The sequence below is a fragment of the Brienomyrus brachyistius genome, chromosome 16, assembly GCF_023856365.1.
Source record: "Brienomyrus brachyistius isolate T26 chromosome 16, BBRACH_0.4, whole genome shotgun sequence".
Classification (NCBI taxonomy): domain Eukaryota; kingdom Metazoa; phylum Chordata; class Actinopteri; order Osteoglossiformes; family Mormyridae; genus Brienomyrus; species Brienomyrus brachyistius.
In genome coordinates this window covers 21932705-21959694 of record NC_064548.1, presented here as the reverse complement: position 1 = coordinate 21959694, position 26990 = coordinate 21932705, and the positions used below count along the sequence as shown (strand labels likewise).

The window sequence follows — 26990 nt, the reverse complement described above, 5'->3', positions numbered from 1 at the left end:
TTTAACGATGATATTTGCTAATTTAATCAAATTTTGTTTGCGAATTAGTCTACTTTTAGGGGAGAAAGTATTAAGTGGTTATAACTGTAAAACAAAAAATATGATTATGAAATACGATAGGAACAGAAACTGCATTAAAGTTTACAGAACTTAGTCATGGTTTGCTCTTAAAATAGGACTAAGAGAAGCGGGAACCTAGAGCCGTTGCAGCCTCAGCAGCCGCGGTTTAACGGGAAATCTCAATTACAGTGCAGTGCAGCACAACTAGAGCCGCTAGAGGTCATGAAAGCTTTTTTTTTTCTTACAGAATCGCGGAGTACGACTAAAATAGAATTCGTTTATTCAGGAACTATAATTATATATAACCTGATTGTATACGATTGGAGCACAATTCTGTTTAATATTAAAATTTCCATTGCTTTGTTACAAGTTTCACAATTTACAATTCAAAGCATGTAGCATATATATATATATATAATGAAAACACTAGGCCTGTTCATAAACAACGAACATATATTCTAATCAGGTAGTTCCAAATTATCAGTTATTTAAGCCAAGTGTTTCATAATCACATTTAATCGAAAACGATAGGTGTATTAAGTTTATACCTTAGGCTAAACACATTCGCTGCAAAATAAGTCACAATACACTGTTTTGCAGCTCGTCGTACTTGATGATGTTTAATATTGTTGTTTTTGCAAATGCATTAACTCAAAGACCAAGAAAACAAGGATCCTATTGACAGCTAGGTACAGTTTCCGACGTTGATTTGATTTTTACTCAGGTCTGACGTTTCCTTTAGAAACATGTTTTATGTAGTTCGTTTCTTCAAAAAAAGGTCAATTTGATAACTTGGCACAATAAATAATGATTAATAAATAACAACTGAAATTTAATGGCTTACTTATATATGTATATTCGTTCAAGGCTATTGCCCAATTGTCGTTTACAGCTGCCATAACATAAACGTGGAGTAAGACACTATTATTATTTTCATTACTATGTGTCATTTAGTCTAGGAATTCATTTAGAGTAGGGCGCAACATACGAAGTAAAGGGAGAAACGCAAATAAGCGTACAACGTAATTCAATTAATACGGCTTTTTAATATTTTACATATAAATTACATGTCATCAGCCGGGCTGCATATTGGTCCTTTGACCAATCAGCGTAGAGTGACGCAGCACGTCCTTTCAGACGCGCGGTGATTGGCCGGTCCGTCCGCCCCCCTCCGCACAGAGCGCTGCCCAAACTATCCCCGACCCCCCAAGTATTTCACTCACTTGAACAAAATGGGGGGGAGTGGTGAAGAGGAAAAAAATAAAACATACTGAAACAAGTCATAAAGTGAAAACACTGTTTTATAAAGGTAATTTACGCTGGGTTACTATTTCACAGTTTGTGTTGATTAATTTAACTTATTTTTTCGTTTTCTCACCAATTTTCACTCACTCTCGTGCTCGAAGGGCTCCATAATCCTGCCGCCGAACATAAGTGTGACGCGCAGTGCAGCCTTTCCTCCCTTCCCAGAGAATTTAATGGAAAAACCACAAGTCCCGAAATGCATTGCATTCTCTTTTTTTCACCGTCCAAAGGAGAAGCCGCCCGACCTTTTCCATGGGACGTCCAAGGAAGGAGCAGGCGCAGTGGTATTTCTGAAGGATGCGGACAGCGGGGCTAGCCTAGACAGAAGGGATATCATCAGCTCTTGGCAGGACGGATACGCCAAATACCGCCGCTGCCTTTATTATAACTAGTAATCTCCCGTAACTAGTACCCAGCCGGTCCCGTGGGAGCCAAGCGGGGCTCCGGAGCACCCAGTCCACCATTACCCAGCTCGCTAGCCTTCCTTGTGCACAGGACTCCATCGTCGCGCTGCATGATTTATACCAGCATGGCAAAGGTTGGACTGACTCACCGGGAATTTCACCCTTTTGTGGAGTAGCTGTTCAGTAAACCGTACGATCGCAACTCATTGTCACACCCGCCGGCACCGCACGGCGTTTGCCTTTTTTGAACGCGATCGCCTCGGATGTAGCCGGACCTGTTGTGTGTTTTCTCTATTCCTGGTGGATATGGGAAAGCGCACCAGGGCCGATCGCGGAGCAGTGCCGTCGCTGCGAAGAGCTGGGATCGGGAGGGCTGCGTCGCTGTCCCCGTCTTCCGGACTTCCTTTTCGGGGTCTGCCGCCTTTGGGGGCTACTTTGTTGCGATTCTAATCCGATACATGTTACGCCTCGGAGGAGTCGGCCGCCCGTCCCGCGAAGCTGCCCCGGGGTTACGCTGTCAGCTGTGATCTCTGCAGCGGAAAAGCAGTGCACTACTAGCTTTGTGGCCATCGCTCACCTTATGGATATAACTGACCAGGTGTCGGTTAGTTCCTGAGACACTGACGTGGGTAACCAGTAATCAGACAGCTGTGCGCATAATGTCGGCGTAGCGCAGAAGTACCGTGCAGCTGACAGCCATTCGCTCGATCAGTCGACAAACTCTATTCAATTATAATAACTTAGGCTTTTACGAGCATTTCCCGAGAAGCGGGAGGATTAACTGTCCCAGTGAGCCCAGGAGCGGAGGTTGGGCACCATGAATTATCAGCAGCAGCTCGCCAACTCGGCGGCCATCCGAGCCGAGATCCAGAGGTTCGAGTCGGTCCACCCGAACATCTACTCCATTTACGAGCTGCTGGAGCGCGTCGAGGAGCCACTGATACAGAACCAGATCCGGGAGCATGTCATCGCCATAGAAGGTGGGTGCCGGACCGGCGCCGCTGCTGCTTCATCCAACCTGTTCTTGGAAACTTTTCTTGTTCTTTGCGTGTAAATAGATTATTCAACCAATAATCTATTTACCCCCCGCACCCCCCTCCACACACACACACACACACACACGCACACACACACGCACGCACAGAATCACCTCCCTGACAGTCACCAGGCTGGTTTCTCCAAGGGAGAACTGAAAAACGGGCGTGTAGTCCCGGTTGCGGTATCAGGATTACAGCGCCTGCTTTAATAAACGAAATTGATACCTTTTAAAGAAACCTTCTACTAAACGACCACCTCCACTTGGATTGTATCTTATAAACCTAGTTACCACCTTGCTTCCAGTTACTTTGGCTCACTTTCTAGTTCACAGCGACACTGTTTATTATGTACAATACAGCAGCCGGCCTGCTTTTCTCTTAATCTCTGTAGATGTGTTGTACTATAGGCGCATGCAACGTCATACCTACTTATCTCACAATACCGGCGCTATTTATTACACGTTTAAAATCTATTGTTGAGGCGCTGGTGTCTGTTTCTTCTTTTGAACTTGACCTTGTTACCTGTCAGGGTGGAGCCTGGTGCGGATATATGTTGGCACCGGCCTGAAAGGCACAAGCTACTCTTGTCTAGATGGGCAGATGTTGCTTACCAGGGGGCAGATGCGCTGGCAGGCTGTGTGATAGATTAAACTGCTCTGTTTTGGTTGAGCAGAGGTCATACTGCTCCAAGGATAGATCTAAATGCAACTTCCTGGACCTTAAATCTTAGTAAAAACCGAACAACATTCACTTTTGAGGTAACTGGGTTTAATCTGTATGAAATATACTGTTTTTCTCATGGAATAGTAATTTGTCTACTCAAAAGAAGGTCACAAAGGTATAAAAGCAAGTTACTTTGCCCAAGATGGTTACCGCCGTGACAATTCTGTTGATAATCATCATGATCATCTCTCAGAAAGTCCCATCATAGCCAATGACATAAACTGTCACTGTAATCTATTTACTGTGAATCTGACTTACATAATGGCTGAATAAGATGTGTGTGCGCTCACATAAACCCTGTTTATATAACACACTCAGATCATGGTGTGTGCTGGTGAACCTTTTTAAAACATCCAGTGATTGCGACCAAATGTTTCCTGGAATAACTAATCAGCCTCTCGCATCTTCTCGCAGGCATTTCTGCCCATGACTTGCTTGCAGGAACCTTTCAGGTGTTCCAGGTTACCCGACTCTGCTTTCTAGTAGCCCGGTAAAGGTCCTCCTCAGCCCTTCTCTTGGGTTCAGGGATGGCCGTACGCTCGTAGATTCCAAAAAGGGGCAGACGCTTCTCTTTGGTTGTTTTCAAGCAGACTGGCTGGAATGTAAAGGATCGTTGTCATGCAGTAATAGTTACTTGCGATGCACTATGATGATCTAATGGTGCCCTCTGATGGTGCCCTCTGACCCTCTGATGGTGCCCTCTGATGGAAAGGCCTCGAATCCAGAGGCAGAAACAACCACCCAATCATGAAATTTCCACCATTGTTGCTGACTGTGGGGATGAATTTTACTGAAATGCATAAAGGAATTAGCAGATACTGATGTTTTTGGTTTTAACCAAAGAGATCTGTGTTCCTGCTTGTTTAAGAGCTTTCCAAGGACTAGCCGCACTGCCGGCTTCTCTTTGGCAGACAGGGAGCACAGCAAGACTTTTATTATTTTTTTTAAAGCAGACTTTTATTTTTTTTCTTGGTCTTCCTGGCTAACCTCCCTTGAAACGCCATCGGCGTTCAGTCTTCGGCAGTTTGAAGATGCATGTCAGCGGCAGAATGGGAGGCCTCCAGAACTTTAGATGTGGTCTTTTGGCTTCTTTTGGAAATACTTCTTGATTTTTTATTGTTGCTCTGGGAGAGTCTTAAAGGACATTTGCTTCTAACTATAGTCACAGTGCCCTTACATTTTGTCCGTTTGTAGAAGACCTGTTTGTCAGTTGACCGATGGGCTGAAGATCCTTTCGCCTGAGATTTCTTGCCTCCTTCAGTTTGACGTGCGTTTAATGTGCTGCCAGGCGTCCTTAGATTACCACCTGGTATGCTGAGCTAACTTCTTACTGACATTCTTACATCAGTGATTAGGGCTGAATGGAAGAGGACATTTTTATTAATCATTAAAACCAGAATATGGGCTTAGAGGCGTATAAACGGTCATGGTCAATAAGCAGAACATGTGTCTCCACCAGAGGTCGTTCGGAAGGATCAAACCTTTTGTCCTGGGGCCAGATTAGTATAGTGAGCAGATGTATTTCAGTGGCTCTGCAGGTTAGCGCCCGTGAGTGGAAGGTCGTTGGTTCGAATCCCTTGACTAGCAGAGTGTTGCCACTTTAGCAAGATCCTTAGTCCTAGATGTTCCAGGAACACTGACTGATCCTCCCTTGAATATTGCATTGGGCAAAAGTGTCTCTTAAAAAGTGTCTGTTAATTAAATAAGTGTAATGTGAGCTTGCTTCTGACCCTGGCAGTGAGTCGTCAAACGTCACGCTTAAGTTCGGTCATTTATTCAGTCAGAGGCACTGCTTCGATTGAAAATGATCTGCGTACTGTACCCGTGTAACGGCTCGTATATGTATCATATGGAAGCTGATACTGAAATGTTGAGGTTTAGATATGACTATTCTTAGCTGCTTGATGGCCTTAATGTCTGACAGCTTGTCATTGGCTTTTAAAGACACGGGTCACGGTTCTCCGCAGTGTTTAGACTACAGGCTGAATTCATAGATAAGACACCCATCGTGCAGTGAAGCGAGACCGTGGAAAAGGCAGGGTTTTCTTGTAAGGTTCGTCCTTTTTCTGTCGAATCCATGTTGTTTCATGGTGTTCCCTCAGACGGATTATGAATCGCTAATGACGGCGGACTCTGTCCCGTCTGAAAGGAGAATGTTCCACATATATTTCTAACAAGCTGCGCAGATCTTCGTTATTAATCTTAAATTTACATTCCGCATTCCGATACGTTCCTGTTGATAAAGGAAAATCTTGCAGCTGATTTCTGCAGCGTCCATTCATCTCCTTGCAAGTCACCTCTGAGATTATTATTTTTTTTTATTTTTCTTATATATCACGTGGTTTCACTCTGGTGTCACGCCTGTGTCGCAAGCTTTACTTTTGGTGTAACTGTGTAATTTACTACTTAAGCAAGTGAAGTCATGCTAATTAGACACAATGACACCTGTATAAGCGAATGGAAAGTTTAACTGGAGTAAAGTGTATTCCGGAATCTAGACTTTGATCCCTTTGTATCAACAGTTTCTCCATTAATGTTAAAGCAATATTTTTATTTTCTTCAAAGCATCCGCTCTCTTTAAAAACATAATGAAAATCATGCATTTTTTTCAAGTCAGTGGCATGTGACATTTATCTTAATTGTGTATGATTTGTTTTAACCATAAGCCCCAGTGACCAGTCATTTTGGGTTTATGATGTTTACTACAGTCACGGTGGGTGGAATTTCATTTGAGTTTTTCGTGCTCCTGCCATTTGTTTTTAAAAGGGCAGCCATCTTTGAACAGTTTGCTGTGGTCAGTGATCGTTTTACCCACCTCGTGCTGTGATTCAGTCTCTAATCCTGCCCTGTGGGCCACACCTCGCTTTCTGAGAGCGTGTAAAATGTGCTGAAGGACATCCTGGTTTTTATTACTTGTTTCACATTTGGGTTGGATGACCCCGACACTTTGTATATCAGGCCGCCACGCAGGTGCTGTGTAAATGTTTGTCTCTGGTGTTACTGAGAATATAATTACCATGCGTAATTTTCAGCTTATTCCCGCAGCCCGGGGGGCCCTGGCTTGCCGAGGCCATGAAGCCATTTTAGAGGGCTGTGTTTCCTTGACGGATGATGTTAGTTTAAAGGGGGCCCCCAGGATGGAGACCCACACATCTTAGCGACGGCTCGACACAGGCAGGCGCGGGGACCGACGCTCAGGTGTTCCGGGGTCTTTGTTGCCATGACACTGGGGCCGGTCCTGTCAACAGAGCAGGCCCGGCTGGGTCCTGGGGGGAGGCGTGCGCGGCTGCCCCACCTCCGCGGGGATAATGAAATGAGTAACTCTGCGTCGGTGGTAGCGAGCCATGGCAGCTCGGGCCCAGGATCGGCGCGTCTCGCCTGGTTATCGTTCAGAGGCCCACGAGTAAAGGATCACAGGCACCCGATCGCAGCGACTACCTTTGCCATCTGTCCTTTTATTCAATGTTTTTTTTTTTTTTTGTCTTTTCAGAATGCAACAATGTGAGGAAACTGCTGATGCAATCTTTTTAATTAATTAGCATCGTTCTGCTGGAGGCTGACGGAGCCAGTTTCAGGAAGACTGACTCGGTGACTTAAGCGTTATTAATCACCGTCATGCTGCCACCACGTCAAGAAACGAGGAACGCTATTGATCCCTGAGGGGAGATGAATATATATATATATATATATATATATATATATATATATATATATATATATATATATATATATATATATATATATATATATATATATATATATATATATATATAAAATTTTTGGGTGGAGAAAAAAAAAAACAAATTTTGGTTCATTTAGGATGTAAATTTCATCGTCTGAGTGACAGGAAGAACTGGTATATGTGGTATTGGGTGGTTTCCTTGCAAATTGTTGATGGTAAAAGCTTTTAATTCCATTGTTTCCGTTTTTCTCACGTTCTCTATTAAAAAAAAACCAAAAAAAAAAAACAGCTGTTAGTGTGGGTTTATGAGCCAGAAGGTGTGTGCTGAGGTTAAAACAAGTAAATATCTGACCGTGTGAAATTCGTCACTGCCATTTGGACCAAAAGCACTGGATAAAAGTTGCTATATCTCGGCTCATTGAAGTTACATCAAGTTTTAAAATAAACACACAAACAAACGAGGAGAAATAAAGAGCAGTGCTCAGGGGGCAGCTAGGCTATGTGGTCCTGTAGACTCGCTGTGTCTGGGTCTGTGAGCTGTAGCGCCCCCTACTGGGGAGAATGAAGCGGCTCCATCCTGTCCAGAAACAGGCAGCACATGCTGAATATGAGCTTTATTTAAAACTGGACGTTCCCTTTCGCTTCGCGAGTAACAAAGAGTGTTTGTTCTTCCAGTTCTGACCAGAGCCAAGCCTTTATCGTCGAATCAGCGGGCGTACAGTTAACGGGTTTGAGGGTGAAGGCTGCCCACGACTGGAGAAGTGATGCTCAGCCGCGAGAACAGACGGCTGTGCGGCCGGGGGCTCTGTCAAGCTGCTGATGCCTCTGACCTCGGCGGGCCTGTCTCACCTTGACAGATCCGATCCACAGCCCCCCCCCCCCCCCCTCAGCTGGGCGGCTGCCCACCGCGTCTGTCTGTTCCGGCAGCCTCTCGCGTAGACGGTTCACAGTCAGAACAGTCGAACGCGCTAAAAATAAGGGCTGTGACTCAGGGTTCCTGTGTGAAGCCGTCCGTCCGTTACGTAACGGCCTCGCCGAGCCCAGCATCCCGCCAGCGGCGCTGTTCACGCAGAGTGGGATGTTTGAGGAAGACGGCAGAAGAGGCCAGCAGGCTGTCATCTGCGTGTCTCTGCGTTAAGCTGTACAGCCCGGCTCTCTTTCGTGCTGACTGACATCGCTCTGACTTGCCGGTGGATGCTGGGTTCTGCAAGCCCCGCGGCCCAGAACGTTGGTGTGTTTCCGGCCAGGTCATCTGATCCTCTCCCTCGGCCTCTTTTCCCCGCTCTGCTGCTCCCAGCGAGAGTCCCGGGAGTTTGCAGTCTGCTCTCGCTATGACTCAGATGTGACAGACTCCCTCCTCTCACCTCTGTCTCATGTAAATCCTTTGACAGGATGCAGAACAAGATCATGTACTCTCCCAACCGAAGCAGAAAGCGCGTTGAAAATGAACGGCTCAGAACTTAGCCATGGTTTGCTTCCGAGCATCTTCCACGTTCACTTGTTGATGTGATTCAGTGTTGAGCTTTCCTGCCACTCTTGTTTACCATGCTGATTGTGAATATAATTCTTATCTGAGTTTACATAAGGGTGTCTGCACTGACGCAGCTTGTGTTTGCAGTCAGGAAATGAGACATTACATGTGTTGGGATTAGACAGCATATAAACGATCTAAGAATGTCGGGTTTCACTACGGACTAAAGGATATCTAATTCTGGAGATATTCAGTGTCAGAAAATATCCCAGAATGGCCCTTTAAGTGGGAGAACTACAATTACAATAAATTTCATTCAACTTCTTGAGAGCTGTAATGTTCGTCTATCTGTCCGTCCGTCCATCCAAAATCTATTACTTTTTGAACTATTTATGTTTGCCAGTGTTCAGGGGGAGGTTGTCACAGGCAGCTTGTGGAAAAAAATCTGTGGGTGACTTTCCTAAAGTGAGGTTTAGGTTCAACATTTAAATGGGTGCCTGAATATTTTTCTAATTAGTGGATAGATGGATGGATGGATGGATGGATGGATGGAATGGCTGTAAGTATATTAGAGGAAAACCTTCATGTTTCCCAGAAATGTTGTGTGTGCAGAATTTGAATTTCTGAGGCTCTGTTGGGCCGTGCGGGGGGGGTGTTGGCTCAGGAGTCGACTCTCAGGGTCTTCAGCGAAATGTCAAACGCTGTGAATTCATTTAGCCTTAATGAATTTGAGCGTGGCAGGAGGCCTCGCATTAATGCCGAAGGCCGTGGAAGATTTTGGGAAATTAGTGATGGTTGCCGCTGGCAACACGCCAAAGAGGATGTGGAAGTACATTTGCTGAGGTGACACCGTTTTCGGGAATCGGTCGTCTGGCCCCAGATCACGGTGTCTCTCTCTCATCACTTCTTCAGATTCAGATTTTGGTTGGTGGGGGGGGGGGGGATTTTTATTATTTTTGGTAGTCAGGTTTTATCAATGTAAATCTGTACTTTTGGAGAAAGGAGATGCTGAGGGAGCGTTTCCCACCATCCTAATTTCGAAAGGTTAAAATGCAGTTGGGAAATTGATGGTTTACTTTGTACTGGGTTTTTTTTTTGGTAATTCTCCTCCATCTGTTGCACCCAATGCCCTTTCATCCATCCTAATGCTCTCTGTATCTGCTCTGTGGGTGGACTCGATGTAGTCTTTTGACAGTTTTGAGATGGCTGTGTTTGTGTGGCGATGCTGAGATCCACGGCGCTCTTTCACCACGCACTTTCGTAGCAGCGCTTTTTCAGGATTCTGCTCTCTCGGGATGTAGTTTTGATAGCTGCGGCTGTGTAGCTATCAACAGCACCCTCTGCTGGCCGACAGTGGCGGTGACCTCAGGAGTTCAATCCATTATGGGGAGCGAGAGACAAGGAACTAATAATCGTAGTGAAACAAAGGCAAATGTGAGGCTGACGTTTGCATTGCCGTTGTTTGATGAGAACAAGGGCTTTTCAGATCTCTGCCAGGGATAGATTTACAGCTTTTCTCCCCTGATAAACAGGATTTGGCCTGGCGTTTAATTATTTAATATGCACATATGAAAATGCATTAGTCCCTGCAGTGAAGATCAGTAATCGAGAATTACATCCCCCAGGACATCTGGCCGCGTTCGCGGTTTGAACATGCGAGACTCTCGGTACTGCTGCATAGAGACGCTGTTTGTGAAATGGCTGTATTCATGGAGAGGTGCGGGTCTGGCCCGTGTGCCTGACTCCACCTGCAACCTCCTTTAGATTTCATTTCTCTTATGAGTGGAAAGCCATATTTTAGGTATGTATGTATACAGGAATGGTGTGTGTATATACTATTATAGACGGGCAACATTTAGAAAACTTAAAACAATAATGACTTGCCGTAGAATCAGCCATTTTTGCATACCTGTTTTTCATTTTAAAAATGCCCTAGAGGGGGCAGTAATATGTTTTGAAGTGAAAGGCGTGCAGGATGTTTACTAAAACCCCCTTTTTATGTTCAGGGAGCAGCTTTCCGTGAACAAAATCCCATCGGTGTTTTGCATGTTGAATCCATACAAAACGACCGACATCTCATTTCCATACGTGATGAAACTGAGCGTTTTGACTTTCATTTCCGGTCTCTAGCCACATTGGGCAGTTCTATGTGATTCCCAGTAAAATGCTGAAGTGTTTTGCAAAAGCAGACCTGCTTTTTAACTAAATGAAACAGAAAGGATGTAGGGCGGTTATTGTGGAAAGTTAACCACATTATTATGTCAGTAGCTGCTGATATTTAGATATGAGTGATTAAAAAAAACAAAAAGCATTAAAATTCTCTTATGTGCATTTTATACAGTTAGCCCTATCAAAGAAGCTATCTAATTTTAATCTTCATACTATTTTTGCATAAAATTCCCCTTTTGTTTAAATTGAAGTTAATATTAAAAGTGGTGCGCGGAAGTCTGTTACTGATCTGAACGCTGAATTAATATTTTACTCTGTTTAGTTAGAAATGACTGATTAAAGGTTTTCATATCTCTGATTAGTGTAATAAATCTTTACAGTGTTTGAAATGCGGTTCACTGCTGCTAAGCACTGCGTTTATTGATTTTTTTTCTTAAGCTACTTAAAAAATTCATGTTATAAGGATGTTCTGAGACATTTGAGATTAGTAAAACTACTAAAACAATAGATCTAATCGTGTCGATATCCTTAGGATACACTGCTTGCTGCAGGCTTCTCTGCAAAGCGATTCGGTGTAAATAGTTGCCCGTTGTTGGACGTATGTATAAATGATTACAAGCAAAATCGCGCAGGTCTATTAGATGTAATTGTATAAAGCTTTAATTAAAAACTGCATTTGTGCTCGAAACGTAGCCTAATATTAAGTGTCATTGGGAATTGAGGTGGATGATCTTTTCAAAATCGGATACTATTATGTATATAATATATTTATATTAACGTATCGCTCGCTGATCCTGCTTACTGGAATGCTCGGTAACTGGACGTCGGGCGAATCCTGGATCCCTCAGACTGGGACTTACTGGCCTCCTGGTCTTTCAGCCTCTGTTTAGCAAACATCGCACGCCATGGACGCCCGCTAACACAGCGGGCCGTTTTGTACCGCGCAGGAAGCGTTTCAGGGCTGTGCTTTGCGATTGCCCCCCATCCCCGATCCCCGCGGCTGCTGCATTATTCATGCCAATGCGCCTTTTACGCCTCCGTAATGATATCCCAGGGGTCCCAGGGCGCGGCGGCTGCTAGGCGGGGCGCATGCCGCCTCACGGCCTTTATGGGCCGCACATCCGGGAACTACTAAATCATTAAAACGCTAAATATCTTTAATTTGCTTATATAGAAAGAGGTGAATATTTTGAATAGCTCTCTATAAAGCTGTGCTGTCTATAGGTAACCCAGCCCACAAGCCCTCTAGGCTTGCTGCCATTGTGCTGTCCTCTTAATTAACATGCTTGACTGACTCGTTGATGGAATTGTCACAGTGAAGGAAACGCATCTTGATTTTTTATTTATTTTTTTGTGCGTATAAAATTGAATCTCTCTCTGCAAATCGTATAGCCACCCATGTGTGCCTGTGATTATCCGAGATGTACATAGCTGCTTATTTAGGCAGGGCGCCGGTGATTCCCAGCTCCCGTCGCGAAGGTCCCTCCCGCAGCGATGCACGGGGCGGGGGCGACACGGCGTGCGGCCGATGAGGCGCTGAAGGCGGGTTAATGTCGCTGTGCATCTCACGGCGTGCGTCTGCCTTGGTATGGATGTCGAGAGGGAAACATACCGGCTCCACAGAAACGAGGCAGCGGCTCGAGTCTGCCCCCTGCTGTGCCTCCATATTGTTGCTGTGACACATTAATTAATTTCATTGGTTTTACCTCCAGGGAGAAATCTTGGATGGGGAAGACGTCCAAAAGTGTGGATCGAAGCTAAAGAACCGGAAAAAAACCTCTGGCACCTAACCTGTGGCGATAGGCAGTCATTACTGCTAAGAACAGAATGAACAGTCACTGAACGGCGCGGCACCCCCCCCACCACCACCAAACGAGGGCACATACACTCCTCATTTCTCATTCTGCTCCCCGTCTGAGCGCAGATTTTAGAGGCTTCATTTCGCTGGGGTGGGGCAGGGGGTGTTCAGGCAGTGGCGATGAGCCCTTTGTAGGGAGGGCATGTGTGAAATACAGAGGCCTAATGTATTCTCTGTGTTTCAGCACAGAGTGTGCTTCGGGGGGAGGCGTTTTTTTTTTTTTTTTTTGGGGGGGGCGGGGAGGGGGGTTTGTTGTGCTACATGGAGCCAGGAAAGGAAGATCAGCTGTCTGTAGACAAGCGGAGCAGGTCTTTCATCTGCATTGTTTATCGATTTTGGCAGACGACAGTCACGCTTAAAATGGACCGGGTGGGGGGGGGGGGGGGGGGGGTGTCATCAGGTCGGGTTCGTTGTTTACAGCAGTCGTTGGTCCTCCTATTTTTTTTTTTGTGGCTGTTCAGCGACATCAGAGCTCAGAGCTCACATTCACCTTTGCAGTCTGTCAGAGCTCACTTAGCCAGTCTGGGGTGCCGTTATCCTATGGCACTGGCTGCCCCCCCCCCCGGAATCTGACACGCTCCTGGTGCTCTGCAGCAGGTGCTCCCTTGGCTAACGCCTTTTCCGACCCGTCCTCTGTGTTCGCATCACCTTCCTGGATTCACACCCAGCCTTCCTGTGTCGCGGCATGGATTATCCGTTTCCATCTGGAAAATCCGCCTCACTGTTACCCCCCGACCCGGGAATCTGAGCTGACCTCCCTTGTCACCTGCTGTATTCCCAATGTGAGCGCACCCCAGGGAGGAGGGGAGTTACGCTCAGCGCCGGCCTCGTTGGCCATTTGCTGATAGGCATCTTCTGCTCATCTGCGTTATTTAGACGAGGGCCCCCAGAACCGCTCGTCACGCTCTGCTCCCGCGTTCTGCCGCGTCTCCCTTTGTCTTTTAAGCCCTGATCTCCCTGCTTAATCCCGTTAGGTGGTGAGCCCCCGGCTCATTTATCCTTTTGTCTTTGTGTGTTAGATTAGGCAGCAGTTTTAGAAGGCCGTACCCGACCTTAAGGCGAGAACTTGACCCAAATCTGTTTTTAGAACCTAAAAAACCTACTGGACTCGTTTAAGCTCGTTTTATGGAGTCAGTTCTTCCTTCAAATGTGATGAATGGATTGTTCATTCCATAAAGCCACCGTGTTTAATCTTTCCGTGTCTCGAAACACAGCTGTGCTCCCACGATGTTTTTCTGGGTCAGGTTCAGAACAGAGCAGGAACTGAGGTCTGGACCTTACACCGAAGGTCAGAACTGTACTTGAACTCGGAGTTTTGACAGATTCATGACAGACCAATCTCACAGAAAGTAAATGAGAGATTAAGCGGTAAATCCGTGGTTCCATGCACTGCTGCTAAGCCTGAAGGCAGAGGATGAAAGGAATTCAGTAATTCAGCTGGGTCCTGTGTTAATGGCCGTTAGGCAGCGTAATAACAATTGACAAGAATTCTTGTACAGGAACACAAGACTACAGGCACACATATTCTGACCTCCTGAAGGTCTGTTCATGCAGACCAACCCTGCTATAAGACCACTGCATTTAATATGTGATATATTTTCAGCATGCTGCCCCTTTCTCCCAATCTGCCCACTTGGCTGAAGACCAGCCTCCCGCCCATTCTTTCTTCCTGTTTATTTGTAAGCATCAGCATTTCTGTCAGTACACAGTGTTCTCCTGTAGGGGGCGCTGTCTGCCCTCGCATGGCTTGAAAAAGCTCCTGACTGGAAGGAGTCACGCCCTTCACATACGCTGGGAGGTTAAAACTATCCACCGACTCCACACTTTAGCGTCATTTTCTCTTTTTAGGGTTGCGGTCTGGTTTGTACAGGAGGGGGGGAAAGTGCATGAATTATGCAATCTTTGTAGTCCTAAAATTGAAGAACCTCGTGGGTCTTATACAGTGTCTTTATATTTCTGCAGTATTAACCATATGCGGTTACATTGTAACTGATACCTAAACATGCTGTTTGTTTGCATAAAGTGTTTTACTCTTTCCCAAATAGTACATTTTTCTCCAGATTACCAGGAAGAGTCAAGTGTGCAGGTGTGCCCCCCCCACCAGACTACTGATGGTGTTACATAACAGACAGTTACACCTAACATCTGAATGAAATCCTCAGAGTGATCCCTCAGACCTCAGGGTGTTCCACTATGCCTCATTTCCCTGGGATGATTAATGCGTACTGCCCCCCCTCCACCTTTGTCGATTCTTGTATTGACTTTTACCCCATGTGAATCATGCGTATAAAAAATGAGATTTAATGCATAGTCCATTTCCATCGTGTGATTGTGCTGTAATGTAAACAGAGCATGTCGCAGGTCCGACCTGTAGGATCATGACGGGTTTGTAAATACGATCCTTTTTTCCCGATTTTTGTTTAGCTGGCCTGGATTGTCTGCATCCCTCTGCCTATCTTGGTTAATGCTTCCAGCTATAACCTCTGCCCGGGTAAACAGAGAGAAGGGATCTGTGTTTGTAGGACTTTTGCGAGTTCACTTGAGGTGCTGTGGAGTGTGAGATCACCATTATATCAGGTTGACCGCAAAAGTAGGAATCTTTCTGGCGGCAGGCTTGGAATTTTTGAGGTGACTTTGCGGATCCTGTAATTCCCGTTTTGCCGCCTTCAAATCTTTGGGGACGGCCACCACACGTCTCCCGTCGCCAAACGTCCGTCTTCGGACACACGTGTAAACGCATTTGGCGACTCCACCTGCTTGATCTTTCACGTCATTGCCAATCCCAAAACTTTAGGTACATAATCTCATGTGCTCCTCTAAAGTTCCACGTATTGTTCCAGGAAGAGCTTGTTGTTTTTGGATGCGTGGTCATCGCTCCTTGTTTTAAGATGAGGACAGTTTCCTGAAGATAAACTGCTGTGGATCACCTGATGATGTTGCAGCTTCTATACATGTGTAGGTATATGTTGGGCGAGTCTTGTGTCTGTCATGGACATGCTAGCGTTTTGCTGGTGTTTCATTACAAACCTACAAAGTGAAACCCAGGTGGAAGATAATTTTATGAAGTTTTTGTGGTCTGATTGGGGGGGTGGGGAATTATCATTGTCCTTCAAATTCCTTCCCCATTTGTTCTGTTCTTCCCATAATATACTTGTTTTAATGGACCATCTAATCTCTGTCCATTGTTTGGTACAGTCAGGTGTGCTAGTGGTGAAGCAGTATCTGGAAATTTCTGGTCCTTTGTTGTCCATCTTCTGACAAAGATACAGCCACTATATTTTCTTGACCGTTTCGTTTTTCATCCATGGAAGCATGTAATTGTCTTACTCATATCCGCTCTTTGAAATGCATCTATCAAAGCCTAATGTAATTTAGTGCTGTATTGTTGACAGTTTTTATCAAACACGGGTTGCTGAGGATGTGTGTGAAAGATTTATCAAATATATTTGCTACTCTGTTATAAAAAAAAACGTATATCCAGGCAGCGAGTCGTGTGAATATGAGATTGAACAGTGAGCCAGGAGTAGAATGAGCTTCTTATCAGCTGTGTCTGAAGTGCTGTAAATTATTTTTATGATGCCTCAGACTCTTGGTTTGTAGTTGGCTGGAACCCCGACTGTAGCTTTGTTCAGTCCCTGTAGAATTTGCTGTGTTAAACCTGAACTAATCCAGCTTGACTAACTTAACGAGCGTGCAGTTAGTTGTAACCATTTTCCATTCCTTAGTTGGTGCTTCTCGTACTGTCGGCTTGAGTGTAGATTTACGTCCGCACAGGGAAGGCATGCCCTCCCCCACCGATATGAAGTGAATTAATTTTACACTAGTGGAACAGTGTAAAAAAGGGAATTAAGTGTCCACCCGCCCCCCTCACCATCACCATGCATTATCCATAACAATTTTGACAAAAGCAGATTGTGAACTTCAAGCAAAACAGGCTGGAATAATTGTGGAAAAGCCAGACGAGTGGAAGGAGGCTGTACAGGTTTGTGTGACTCGGACAGCCGGATGGGGCCTGGATGAAAGGTTCCTGTTAGGTACGTCAGTGCGAGGGCAACAAAGACTCCAAATGAGGTCTATCGGCAAGACCGGAGCAGCCAGTCCGTAATTCACAAGCCCCTTCGTGGTGGAGCCGCTACAGTACTCTCAGGGTGTGCATAACGGCAGCCGGACGAAAAAGCGGAACAATGTAGCAACATGACTAGGAAGTACTAGAGAGGACTAGAGAAGAACCAGTTTGTATGTAAACCATCCCAGCAGGAGAGTAATCATGACCAAACAGTACAGAGGGACCAAACAAATAAGATCAAGCTTAGCTTAAGTCCAGATCTCAAAAAGTCAGCAGCTGTGTGTAGCAGAAAGGGTTAGGTGCCACCGGTCTGGTGAGTGGAGATGGTGGAGGTGTTCCCCAGGGGTCCATTTATTTCCAGCCTCTGCAGGTGCAGTACATCCGTCCAGATGCCTGTTTTGTACATCCCTCATAAGTGTGATGCCCTTTCTGCAACAATCATAGCCCTCCACTTGGCCCCATTCACCAACACAAGGCTGCTTATCTTTGGTAAATGGGTTTCCAATCAGTCATGAGTGGTCACCCCCACCCCCACCTCCCCAAAAAAAAAAAAAAGCAGAAGGTGTTATCTCCATTCCCCAGCTCCTGTCAGTCTTGCTCTCCTGGTGGATGGAGCCAGTGACCCGGAGGTCAGGGGTCAGAGTTCGCTTAGAGGCGGTTCCAGGGTCCTTTTGGAGATAAGAAACAAGACGGGTTGTCATTGACGGTGCCTGCATTAAATTTATTTTCAAATTCACAGCTGAAATGGAGCTAAAATCTTGCGGCTTGCTCTTTGTCGCATGGGGGAGACATTAAGAATACACGATTTAAAAAGTCCAAAATTAAAAAAAAAAGAGACAAGCATTTTGAAATACAAAAAATAAAATATACACAGACCCTTGATAACTCCATATAGTAAATCATCAGTTACAATCTCACAGAATTATTAAGAAAGGAATACTTGTGTTGGAAATCTTATCCCCCATGTGACATATACGTGAATCTGGATTTCTAAAGCGGCACTAGGTAAGGCTCCCAAAAGGCCATAAATCAGTATCCAGCACCCTTCTTGCCAACTCCATGCATTTGCTTAAATTTTAGTGCCATTTTGCAGACTAAGGAAAATAAAGATGTTTTCTGCTTGCTTACATAAGGGTGTAAATTAGGATATTTTGCCAACTCTGTCTCTCCTTTTTTTGCCTTAATGGTTGTATCTAATTGGATCGGGTTTTTCCTTGATGAATTATTATTCAGGTTGCGGATGAGACGCTGCTGCTGGCGCTAATGACGGGCTGAGTCTGATGGATGCGTTCTGTGCGGGGAAGAGACCCATTCCCCCCCCCCTCCAGTCCGTGTTTCATGGCGTTTAATAACATGCATCGTCCTTGTGTTAGGGATGATCTGTTTAAGTTTGTTAAACGGTCCCTTTGTTCGTCTATTCGCTGTAGCTGGATTACAAGAAAGTAGAGATGTCAACGTATCACCTCACTGTCAAAATATTCACGCTATTAATGAAGGAAAATACGAGTCTTAATGAGTCATAATAACCTATAGCAAAAATGTGGGAATATGGACTTTGAACATATCGTTTTCTATTTTTGTGCATCCAAATCCAGGTATCTGCTGTATGGAATAGCATGTATTATTTTGGTAGAAAAATATATTATTTTCAATATAACGGTGAAAAATCCAGATTCTAGTAAGAGAACACATGTCGTATCATCTCTTTCATACGCATGTGTAATACGTGCCCCTGTACCGCAGTATGATTTGAGTTTCAAGTGGGTCTCGGACCTTTTGAACAAAGATCGCAACCTGTCTAGGGGAAGGATGTGTGTGTGTGTGTGTGTGTGTGTGTATGGGGGGGGGGGGGGGGGGAATTATGGTCATGACAGAAGTGAGCGATCGTCCCCTGGCTACCCTCCCCACCACTGCGTTACGTTGTCAGCCCCTTACTGTTAAATTCACGTGCAGGTTAATAGCCGCAAATCGTGGCTGCAGCGTGTCCTTATCTGCGGGTCTCACATCCTGGATAATTTGGCATAAATCCGCAGCCGTCGCGTATTTTTCGCTTTGCTTACCCCCCCCTCGGAGGGACTACACACCGGGATAAAATGGTATAAGATACAGTGCGATGTTAATGCAGACTTCAGCCCCAACCCCACCCGACACAATGATTATAAATCCAAACGGAGACGGGGTGGGGGGACGTTTTGCAAGCCGGCTCGTAATAAATATGTAATTTGGGCTGCTTGTCTGCTCCCGTCATTGTCCTTCTGGTTGCTCCGAAGAGCAGGAAGCCCTGGAGGCCGGTGCAGCCGGCTGAGGGCACCCTGCCAAGCGCTGCTCTTTTCCGCGATCCTCCCGGAAATCTGCTCCGTGTTTTGTTGCCAGTCTGCCGGTCTGGGCTGGGCTCCGCTGGGCTGGGCTGGTTTGTCTTCTGAACGCGGATCTGCGGAGGGAGTCCGGAGGAGGTGCGACCGCCGGCCGACGTGTGAAAGAGCCGGCGAGGAGCTGCCGGCTCTGCCGCGACCTGCGCCGGATCCATCGCGCCTCCTTATGAAAATCCCGAAAAAAGAGGCGAACAGAGAGCGCGTTTTACGGCGTTGCTGGCTGGAGGATGCGATGTGGGAGCTCGGTCACGGCCGATGAAGGTTGCGCTTCTGGAGTGTTTTTCCCGAGATGATCCGCACAGAGCGGAGCGCCGGTCCCGGACTCCCTGTCCCGAATCTGCGATCGCCGGCGCCCTAAGCACCGCAGTCTGCCGTCCGCCACAGGATCAGCGCGCAGACCCATTTAAAGCCTTGCTTCATTTTGCTGAAGTGCATCGACTCACCTGGGCTGAGGACACCTCGCCTGCTTTTTCCGGTGCAGACAACGCATGGTGTTCGTTCCCTTATTGTTAGTTAATAAAATAAGAATGAAATCGGACAGCAAATTACCTTCATGCATTCCTGACCTTGGTCATGCTTAAGTTAATTTAAATGTCCATTTTTTGCCCTTTGTTCTTGACACTTTGGTCCTTAAAGAATGCACATTTTGAACGGCGACTCCTCTGATAGCATGGAGAGGGGCACGCCACAAAGGAAGACTGTATACCGAATCTCCCTCACTTTGGTGAAAAGAGAGAGCGTATCGGCAGCTGGAGACGGAGCGGGCACCCCGGCGCGCCTGGGCCCAGGCGAGCCCCAGACGGTCGCCCGCCAGAAGGACAGCCCCGCGGAGGGCCACGGGAGCTTCCTGCTGGAGGAGCTTAAGGAGGTTGCGGAGGAAACGGACGATTTTCCATCGCAGAACAGCATGAGGACGTTCCGGACCTTCAGTACGGGACGGCTGGAAATGAGGAGGTTTAAATTTTCCCGGAAGACGCCTCTCTCCCTCAAATCGATGGACCCTGCTCTTTTGGGGGCCCTTACGGCCAAGCAGAGCACCAATGCCGCATCCGAGTCCTCTGGGCGGGGGGGTGGCAGGGATATTGGCGTGACTGGGATGGGTTTGACTGAGTCGCAGACGTGCCCGGTGGACTTGCACTGCTCCGACCAGCGCTTGAACAGTCCCGACCCGCTCTTGGTGTCTTCTGCCTCTGTGAGCTCCCCGTTGTCTCAGTCGAAAGGGGGCGTGAACTCAGACAAGACCCCAACCCCCCCAGTGAAGAGAGCCCCCGGCCTGCTTCGACGGAGCTTGAGTTTCCGGCACTGGAGTGGGGGGGAGGTCCTCCGCCAGCACGTGCTTTCTAAGCAGGCCCACCATCGCAGCTCCAGCTGTCTGGGCCTCGGAGGCCTGGGGGTCACCGGTAAATCCTCTGGGGATGTCGTGTTGCAGAATCCAGCCTTTGACGAGGCCGCATGCAGGGACGACGGCAGCTCGCCACACGCTGGGGAAGTTCTGGGCCAGACGGGCCCAGGCACACAGTGGAGCAGGCGGGACCTGGCTCAGGTTAAGAACCGGACTCTGGACAACAGTGACCTGCAGAGGCTGTCCGAGAAGAGCCTGGAGGAGAAGGAGAGCTTCCTGAGGGGCAGTGCTGGTGCCAGCAGCCAGGAGCGCTGGCTGACGCGCATCTTCGGAGGAATATTCTCCGTGAGGGATGCCAGCCTTGTGCCCAGCCCCCGTGCCCTTGAGGGCGGGAAGAGGGGCTTTCTGTGGGCCAGGAAGAGGGCTGCTCTGGGCCACTCGCAGTCCAGCACGGAAAGCATTGAGCGAGCCTTGCATGAAGGTAATTTGTCCGGGTCGTCCGCATCCCGTCTGTCTTTGTTGTGGCTAAAGTTCAGAGCAGAGCATCTGATGTGCGGTTTGCCCAGTTTGGGGCAGTGTTGCAGACATCTGCTTGAAGGGCCCATCCGCAGTCGAGAGGGAAGTTCCTAATCATGGAGCCGGTTCATTCTAGTCTCTAAAACAGCCTGGTTCCCTCGTCCGGGTCATCTGTGTCTCTCCCATCGGCTCGGGGAGAGGCACTTTATGGAAAAGTTGTCCGCTGACAGGATTGGAACGGAAGTGCTTTCATTTGTTCTGAATTTATTTTCCTATGCCGTTATTTTTAAGCCGGCCGAGGTTCTCAGGCTATCTGAAGGGCTTCCAGTGCGAGTGTGAGCATGCTGTCTGTCACTGTCCTCCAGGGAGCCTGTCATCTCTTCGGTGGTCCTTGTCCTGTGCTATTAAACCATAAAAATGCAGTAGTACTTGTTCTTTAAGGTCACTGTTGTTGGCAGGTTATGGGGTTGTATCTGTTTCATGGGTTCAGTCATTTATAGCCGTTATTTTGAAACATTGATCATTGTCACGGTGATACATTGGTGCTATTTTCATTATTTAGTGTTTACAGATATGATGGAGAAATTGGTGAAGATGATGGATATAAGCAGAATATTAGATTATAGGTGAGTTTTAAGAGAAGAGGCAGTTGAATAAGCATTTAGTCTAAAAACTAACTGCAGCATGAAAATAGGACTATGTCAAATTGTGATAGATAAAACAAATCCTAACAAACTCTGTCTTTCTATCTAGTCTGTCATTTTATTTATAATATATATATATATATATATATATATATATATATATTATTATTACCTCCATTACTTATAGCAAGTAATTTAAGCCGCATTGGAAAATGGCAGTTTATACCTTGTATAATATACCGCAGATTCTTGTCTACCCTTCGTTTCAAAGCCTAACATTATGGCAGAGCCCCTAACCCTAACTCAGCAACCTGCCCTCCGTTTGGGACCCAAATCCTGTCCACCTGCTTACTGGTTACAGCTTAAATCCTGGCCACCCAAGAGCTGGAGACACTCTGTCGTGCCCCCCACGCCTCTGTGTGATTGGCTTCTCACTGGGCCGTCTTCGGCCTGTCATGTAACCCCACCCACCCATGTATTTGTGTGATTACTTCACAGCAAATGAGGCTTAACTTTTGCATTCTGCAATATTCCCGGGGGTGTGGTTCAGTTTCCTACACTTCCCCATAAGCATTTCTCTGTGTTCAGGCCTACAGTTTGCTGTTTTGTACCACTGAGGAATTATGGGAAGCTGGAGGATTTGAAACACAGATAGGTAGATGTTGTGCAGGGGGCTTAAAAGTGGCTCTCCAATTCGAAGAGCACTGTGTGCTTTGGATGTTCACTGGGATGTCTGGTGAAGTTCTTTATTTCTGTCCATTTTTATGGCCTTGCGGCTACTGCTGCCAGCGTTAGAGAAAACTGCAGGTGTCGGGTTCGATGTTCTCAGGATCGGATGGAGCGTTAGTACCTTCTCACAAGCCAGGAAACCCAAAGGAAAGGCTGTTCATGCTTGTTGCAGCAAAGGCGGGTACGTGCCAGGCAGGTGGCGCCACTGAGCGGCAACCATTATCTTCTTCAGGCTCATGATGGGAATCGGTCCCAGGTTTCCTGAGGAGAGCCTGATTCCGCACTGCCAGTTTGCTCGGAATGGCTGATCCGGTTACAGAGCAGTGACGCTGCCTCTGCCCCCCCCCCCACCCAATGTGCTGTCATGGCCTCTCCTGGTCTCCCTCCTACACTGTCACGTGGGAGCAGCCGCCGCGTAACTTGACAGCCATGTTGAACTCGTTAGCGGAGCCCATTTGAGTGTGTTTGGCTGTCAGCTGGGTGGCTGTGCCTGTCTGGCAGAGGGAAAAGCACAGTTAGATTCCACGCGTGGTGGCTGAGGCATCCTTCGATTTAGGATGGATCTTATTCTATCTCGTGGGTTCTGTGGAAATTTGCCTGCTGTGCATACACTCTGTGTCCGTAGCTGTCCTCACTAGCTCAGTACACACACTGACCTGCATTTACATGCACACTGTCCTCCCTGGCTCAGTATACAGTGTCACCTGCAGTGATGTACACACTGTCCTCTCTGGCCCGTTACACAGACTGACCTGCATTTATATGCATGCTGTCCTTTCTGGCTCCGTATGCAGTGTCACCTGCAGTGATGTACACAATGTCCTCTATGGCCCGTTACACAGACTGACCTGCATTTATATGCATGCTGTCCTCTCTGGCTCCGTATGCAGTGTCACCTGCAGTGATGTACACACTGTCCTCCCTTGCTCAGTACACACACTGACCTGCATTTACATGCACACTGTCCTCTCTGGCTTAGTATACAGTGTCTCCCGCCACACTATCCTCCCTGGCCCGTTACACAGACTGACCTGCATTTATATGCATGCTGTCCTCTCTGGCTCCGTATGCAGTGTCACCTGCAGTGATGTACACACTGTCCTCCCTTGCTTAGTACACACACTGACCTGCATTTACATGCACACTGTCCTCTCTGGCTTAGTATACAGTGTCTCCCGCCACACTATCCTCTCTGGCCTGTTATACAGACTGACCTGCATTTACATGCACACTGTCCTCTCTGGCTCAGTATACAGTGTCACCTGCAGTGATGTACACACTGTCCTCTCTGGCCCGTTACACAGACTGACCTGCATTTATATGCATGCTGTCCTCTCTGGCTCCGTATGCACTGTCGCCTACATTGATGTGCATGCCAGCCTCTCTAGCTTGGTATGCACTGTTACCTGCAGTGATGTATGCACTGTACTCTCTAGTTCAGGACACACAGTCCTCTCTAGCTCAGTACACACTGTTAACTGCAGTGATGCACACAGTGTCTCCTCTAGCTTGGAATGCACTGTCACCTGTCTTTTCCGTCTAGCTCAGTCCGCACTGTCACCTGCAGTGGCGTGTGCACTCTTCTCTCCTTCTCCATATGTATAGCTTCTAGTGCTGTATGCTGTGTATGTTCAGTTTTCTGGTCTGCTTAGGTGTTGTGGTCTTGGAAAAGCTCCCCCCCCCCCCCCCCCCCCAAACGCTTTATTTAAATTTAGAAAATAAACTTGTGCTAGAAATAGCTCGGGTGCTGGAGAGAATTCCGAATCCCATCAGAATATGGAAATTTCCTTAGCAAAGGGTAATTCTGCCCATCTTTCTGCATAAACACTGCAAAGTAAGTCAGAAATACATTGTGGGGATGTTTTTTTCCCCCTCCAAAACCATATTGTAAAAATAAAAGGGTAACGTAAGTTGTGGCATTCTGAAAGAGATCTGATCCAGCTGGGGTGAGCTCTTCAGCTAAAGCTGCTTTGTTTGAGATGTTAGAAGTGTGTGGGATGTGGTGGATCTGGACTTTGCAGAACGCAGACCGGCGGTAGTGCAGTAGCGTGCCGAGTCTAGCACAGGATGGGATTCTCACCCCACCTGGCCTTGCTGTCGGGTTGCCCGCACAGGTAAGAGGATTCTGCGCCCCAAGATCCTTAAACCCTGTAAATCAGCAGCGTTTCACCCCTGGCACTTTAACAGATCATGTCTGCATTTACGTGTGTGGCGAGTCTTAATGCTCCGCTGGTTTGAAAAGCTGTATTAAGGTCAGTGTGTTACAGTTGGACTCGATGATCATGGGAAATCCAGATGCTGCAATGATGGGGGTCTGTCTGCCTCTGTTTGCACACTGGTAATGATTTAAAAATGTTAGCTGGGGTGTATAGTGTGTATCTAGCTAAGTGTCATAGGGTGTTAAATCACAAGGCGTGTAACAATTGTAGGGTTGGTTAACAGTTAGCTGAGCCAGTTACTAGCACAATGCTAAGTGTGAGAGAGACTTAAAGGGGAATTCCACCCCCAAAAAAGGGAACTGTTTTCTTCATAAACACAGTCTTTCCTACATATCCAAAGAAAACTTTTGTTTTGGGAAATTTCTGGTGCAAGGCATTTCCGTTCCGGAATATTCTATGGAAAATGTCTGTAGGTAGCGGAGGGTGTTTGCTCTGTGAATCCCCAGCGTGATTTACTGACCCCCACATCAGTATCCCCTGGATGCCTTCCTGATTCTCTTCTGCCTGATGACGCCTTTTGCCGCGCCACATTGTCAAGTTTACGTTCACTGGAATAAAAACGCCTCTTTCCGCTTTCGCCGTTCTCTGTTTTGTGTTTGACTTTGGAACCTAAAAAAAGGATAGTGAGAGTTTTTTTTTTTTTTTTTTTCCCTAATGCGTGCCGGGAATATTGTGTGAATCTCCAGCTATCGGATTTCAGCACAATCCCCATTTAATGGTCCAGTTAGCTGCTTTGTAATTGTGGATCCTTGTCACGGTGTAGGGAATTGGGAGATTTCTTTGGGATGGTCTGGCGTTCATCCAGAGAGCTTGGGAGTGCAGTTGAGGTCATGGGAATGGTAACTTTACTGAGCAAACAGTTGGCTTTTCCTTGGGGGTGGAGCTTATTGTCGGCTGACTAGCACACTACGACACCGGGGACGCGTGGCTGTGGTGTGGAACGTGCAGGGAGATGCTCTGTCACTGAGGGGATTGGTGGGGACGTGGTGTGTGGAACATCCCAGCTGTAGATGACAGGGATGTTGGTTCTGAGGAAGGCCGACGGACACGCATGTCCCTGTCGAAGTCAGCGATTGGTAGAATGACCATGTGTTCTCAGCCACCATTGGCTAGCTTACAGGAAATGACCAAATCCTTACCAGCGATTTGACAGCACTCACTCCTTCCTGCTTCCTCAAGGCATCTGAAGCTTATTTTGAGATGAACTAGAACCAAGATTTTGAGGTGGGTCACTGCAGTGGTTGTGTAGGTGTGTTGCTGAGAAGCTGCTGCAAATTCGCAATTTTTACGTCTATTTCTTAACTAGTTTCATGATATATTTACCAAGGGCTATGCGTGTCTGAATTTATAACCGTAGCGAAAAAAAATGGTACTTGGACAATTTAAAGAATCTGCTTTTAAATTCAGAACATTTCTTCATTTATCATCTCTGGATTTGATCATATTGAGGTTTTATGAATACCGCTTTATGCGTTTTAACATTTGGTGTCCAGAACTGCAACCCTCAAGGGCAGCCAGCCGTCAACGGGACCTTAGTTAACGCTCATGGTCGTTTAGCAGCACGCCCTGCTGTAGCTGTGTTGGGTCGCTTCGTTCTTTCCCTCGTTTGAGATGGAAAATGTGCACGTGTGGATGTATATGCCCCTGGCGCTGGGCCTGCTGCCGAAATCCCAGCTAAATGTTTATGCTGGTGATGTAAATAGCTTGTGTTCAGCGATTGAGGGGAAACGTCTCCGCTGAACCGGCAATTAGCCTCAATTTACTTCTGTGGTTCTCCTCTGCAGATTCCCCAGAACCGGAGAAAGCATCACCATGAACTTTTCATAGAATGTAGTTAATTTCTTTTTACATCAGATGTATACAATAGACTTAATGCTTCTTTGTTAGGTCAGTTATAAATATGACGGCTGGGAGAAATTTTGCATGAAAATGCTAAGTAGCTGAATGGGTTACTGCACAAGATGAATTTGTGAATTAAGGCTGTTCCTAAGACATAAGTTGACGTTTTTCATTGACTGCGATCCTCGAGAATGTGATAGGAAGTGAAGTCGGCAACAGACGTAAAGCAGGACCTCGGTGGAAGACGAGGTGAGGTGAGGTCAGCGAAGCCGCTCTGTGCTTGCATGCATTTCCTGATGGCAGCCATGACATCACCTGGTTTGCAGTTCTTGTTTGGAGTTTCGTCAGACGGGCCTCATGGTCAGTCTCATAAACTACGGTCCTTTGGAAAATGATTATGTAATCAGCGCTAAATTCCCAACTGGAACTGTGTTTGTCATGATCCTGCTTGCCGAGCAGCCCTGCCTCTTTGGGCGGTGAAGGGCTCTTCCCCCCTCGGTGGCCTGCCCGCTGAGGCCCTGCCCATCAAACAGCCACACTGCTTCTCTGGCTCC

General features: G+C 46.8%; 1 protein-coding gene across 4 annotated transcripts in view; it reads left to right on the top strand.

Annotated features, from left to right (window-relative positions):
- Positions 1–1624: 1624 nt before the first annotated feature.
- The window catches only part of agap1 (ArfGAP with GTPase domain, ankyrin repeat and PH domain 1), a 97466-nt gene continuing 72100 nt past the window's right edge, over positions 1625–26990 (top strand). The window contains exon 1 of one of the 4 annotated variants that reach the window (XM_048978481.1): positions 1625–2749. In XM_048978481.1, coding sequence (XP_048834438.1) covers positions 2587–2749 — 163 coding nt within the window. In that variant the 5' untranslated portion in view covers positions 1625–2586. Of the gene's footprint in view, positions 2750–19164; positions 20971–26990 lie in introns of those variants that run through there. The other 3 variants (XM_048978482.1, XM_048978479.1, XM_048978480.1) reach the window with 3 other exon arrangements.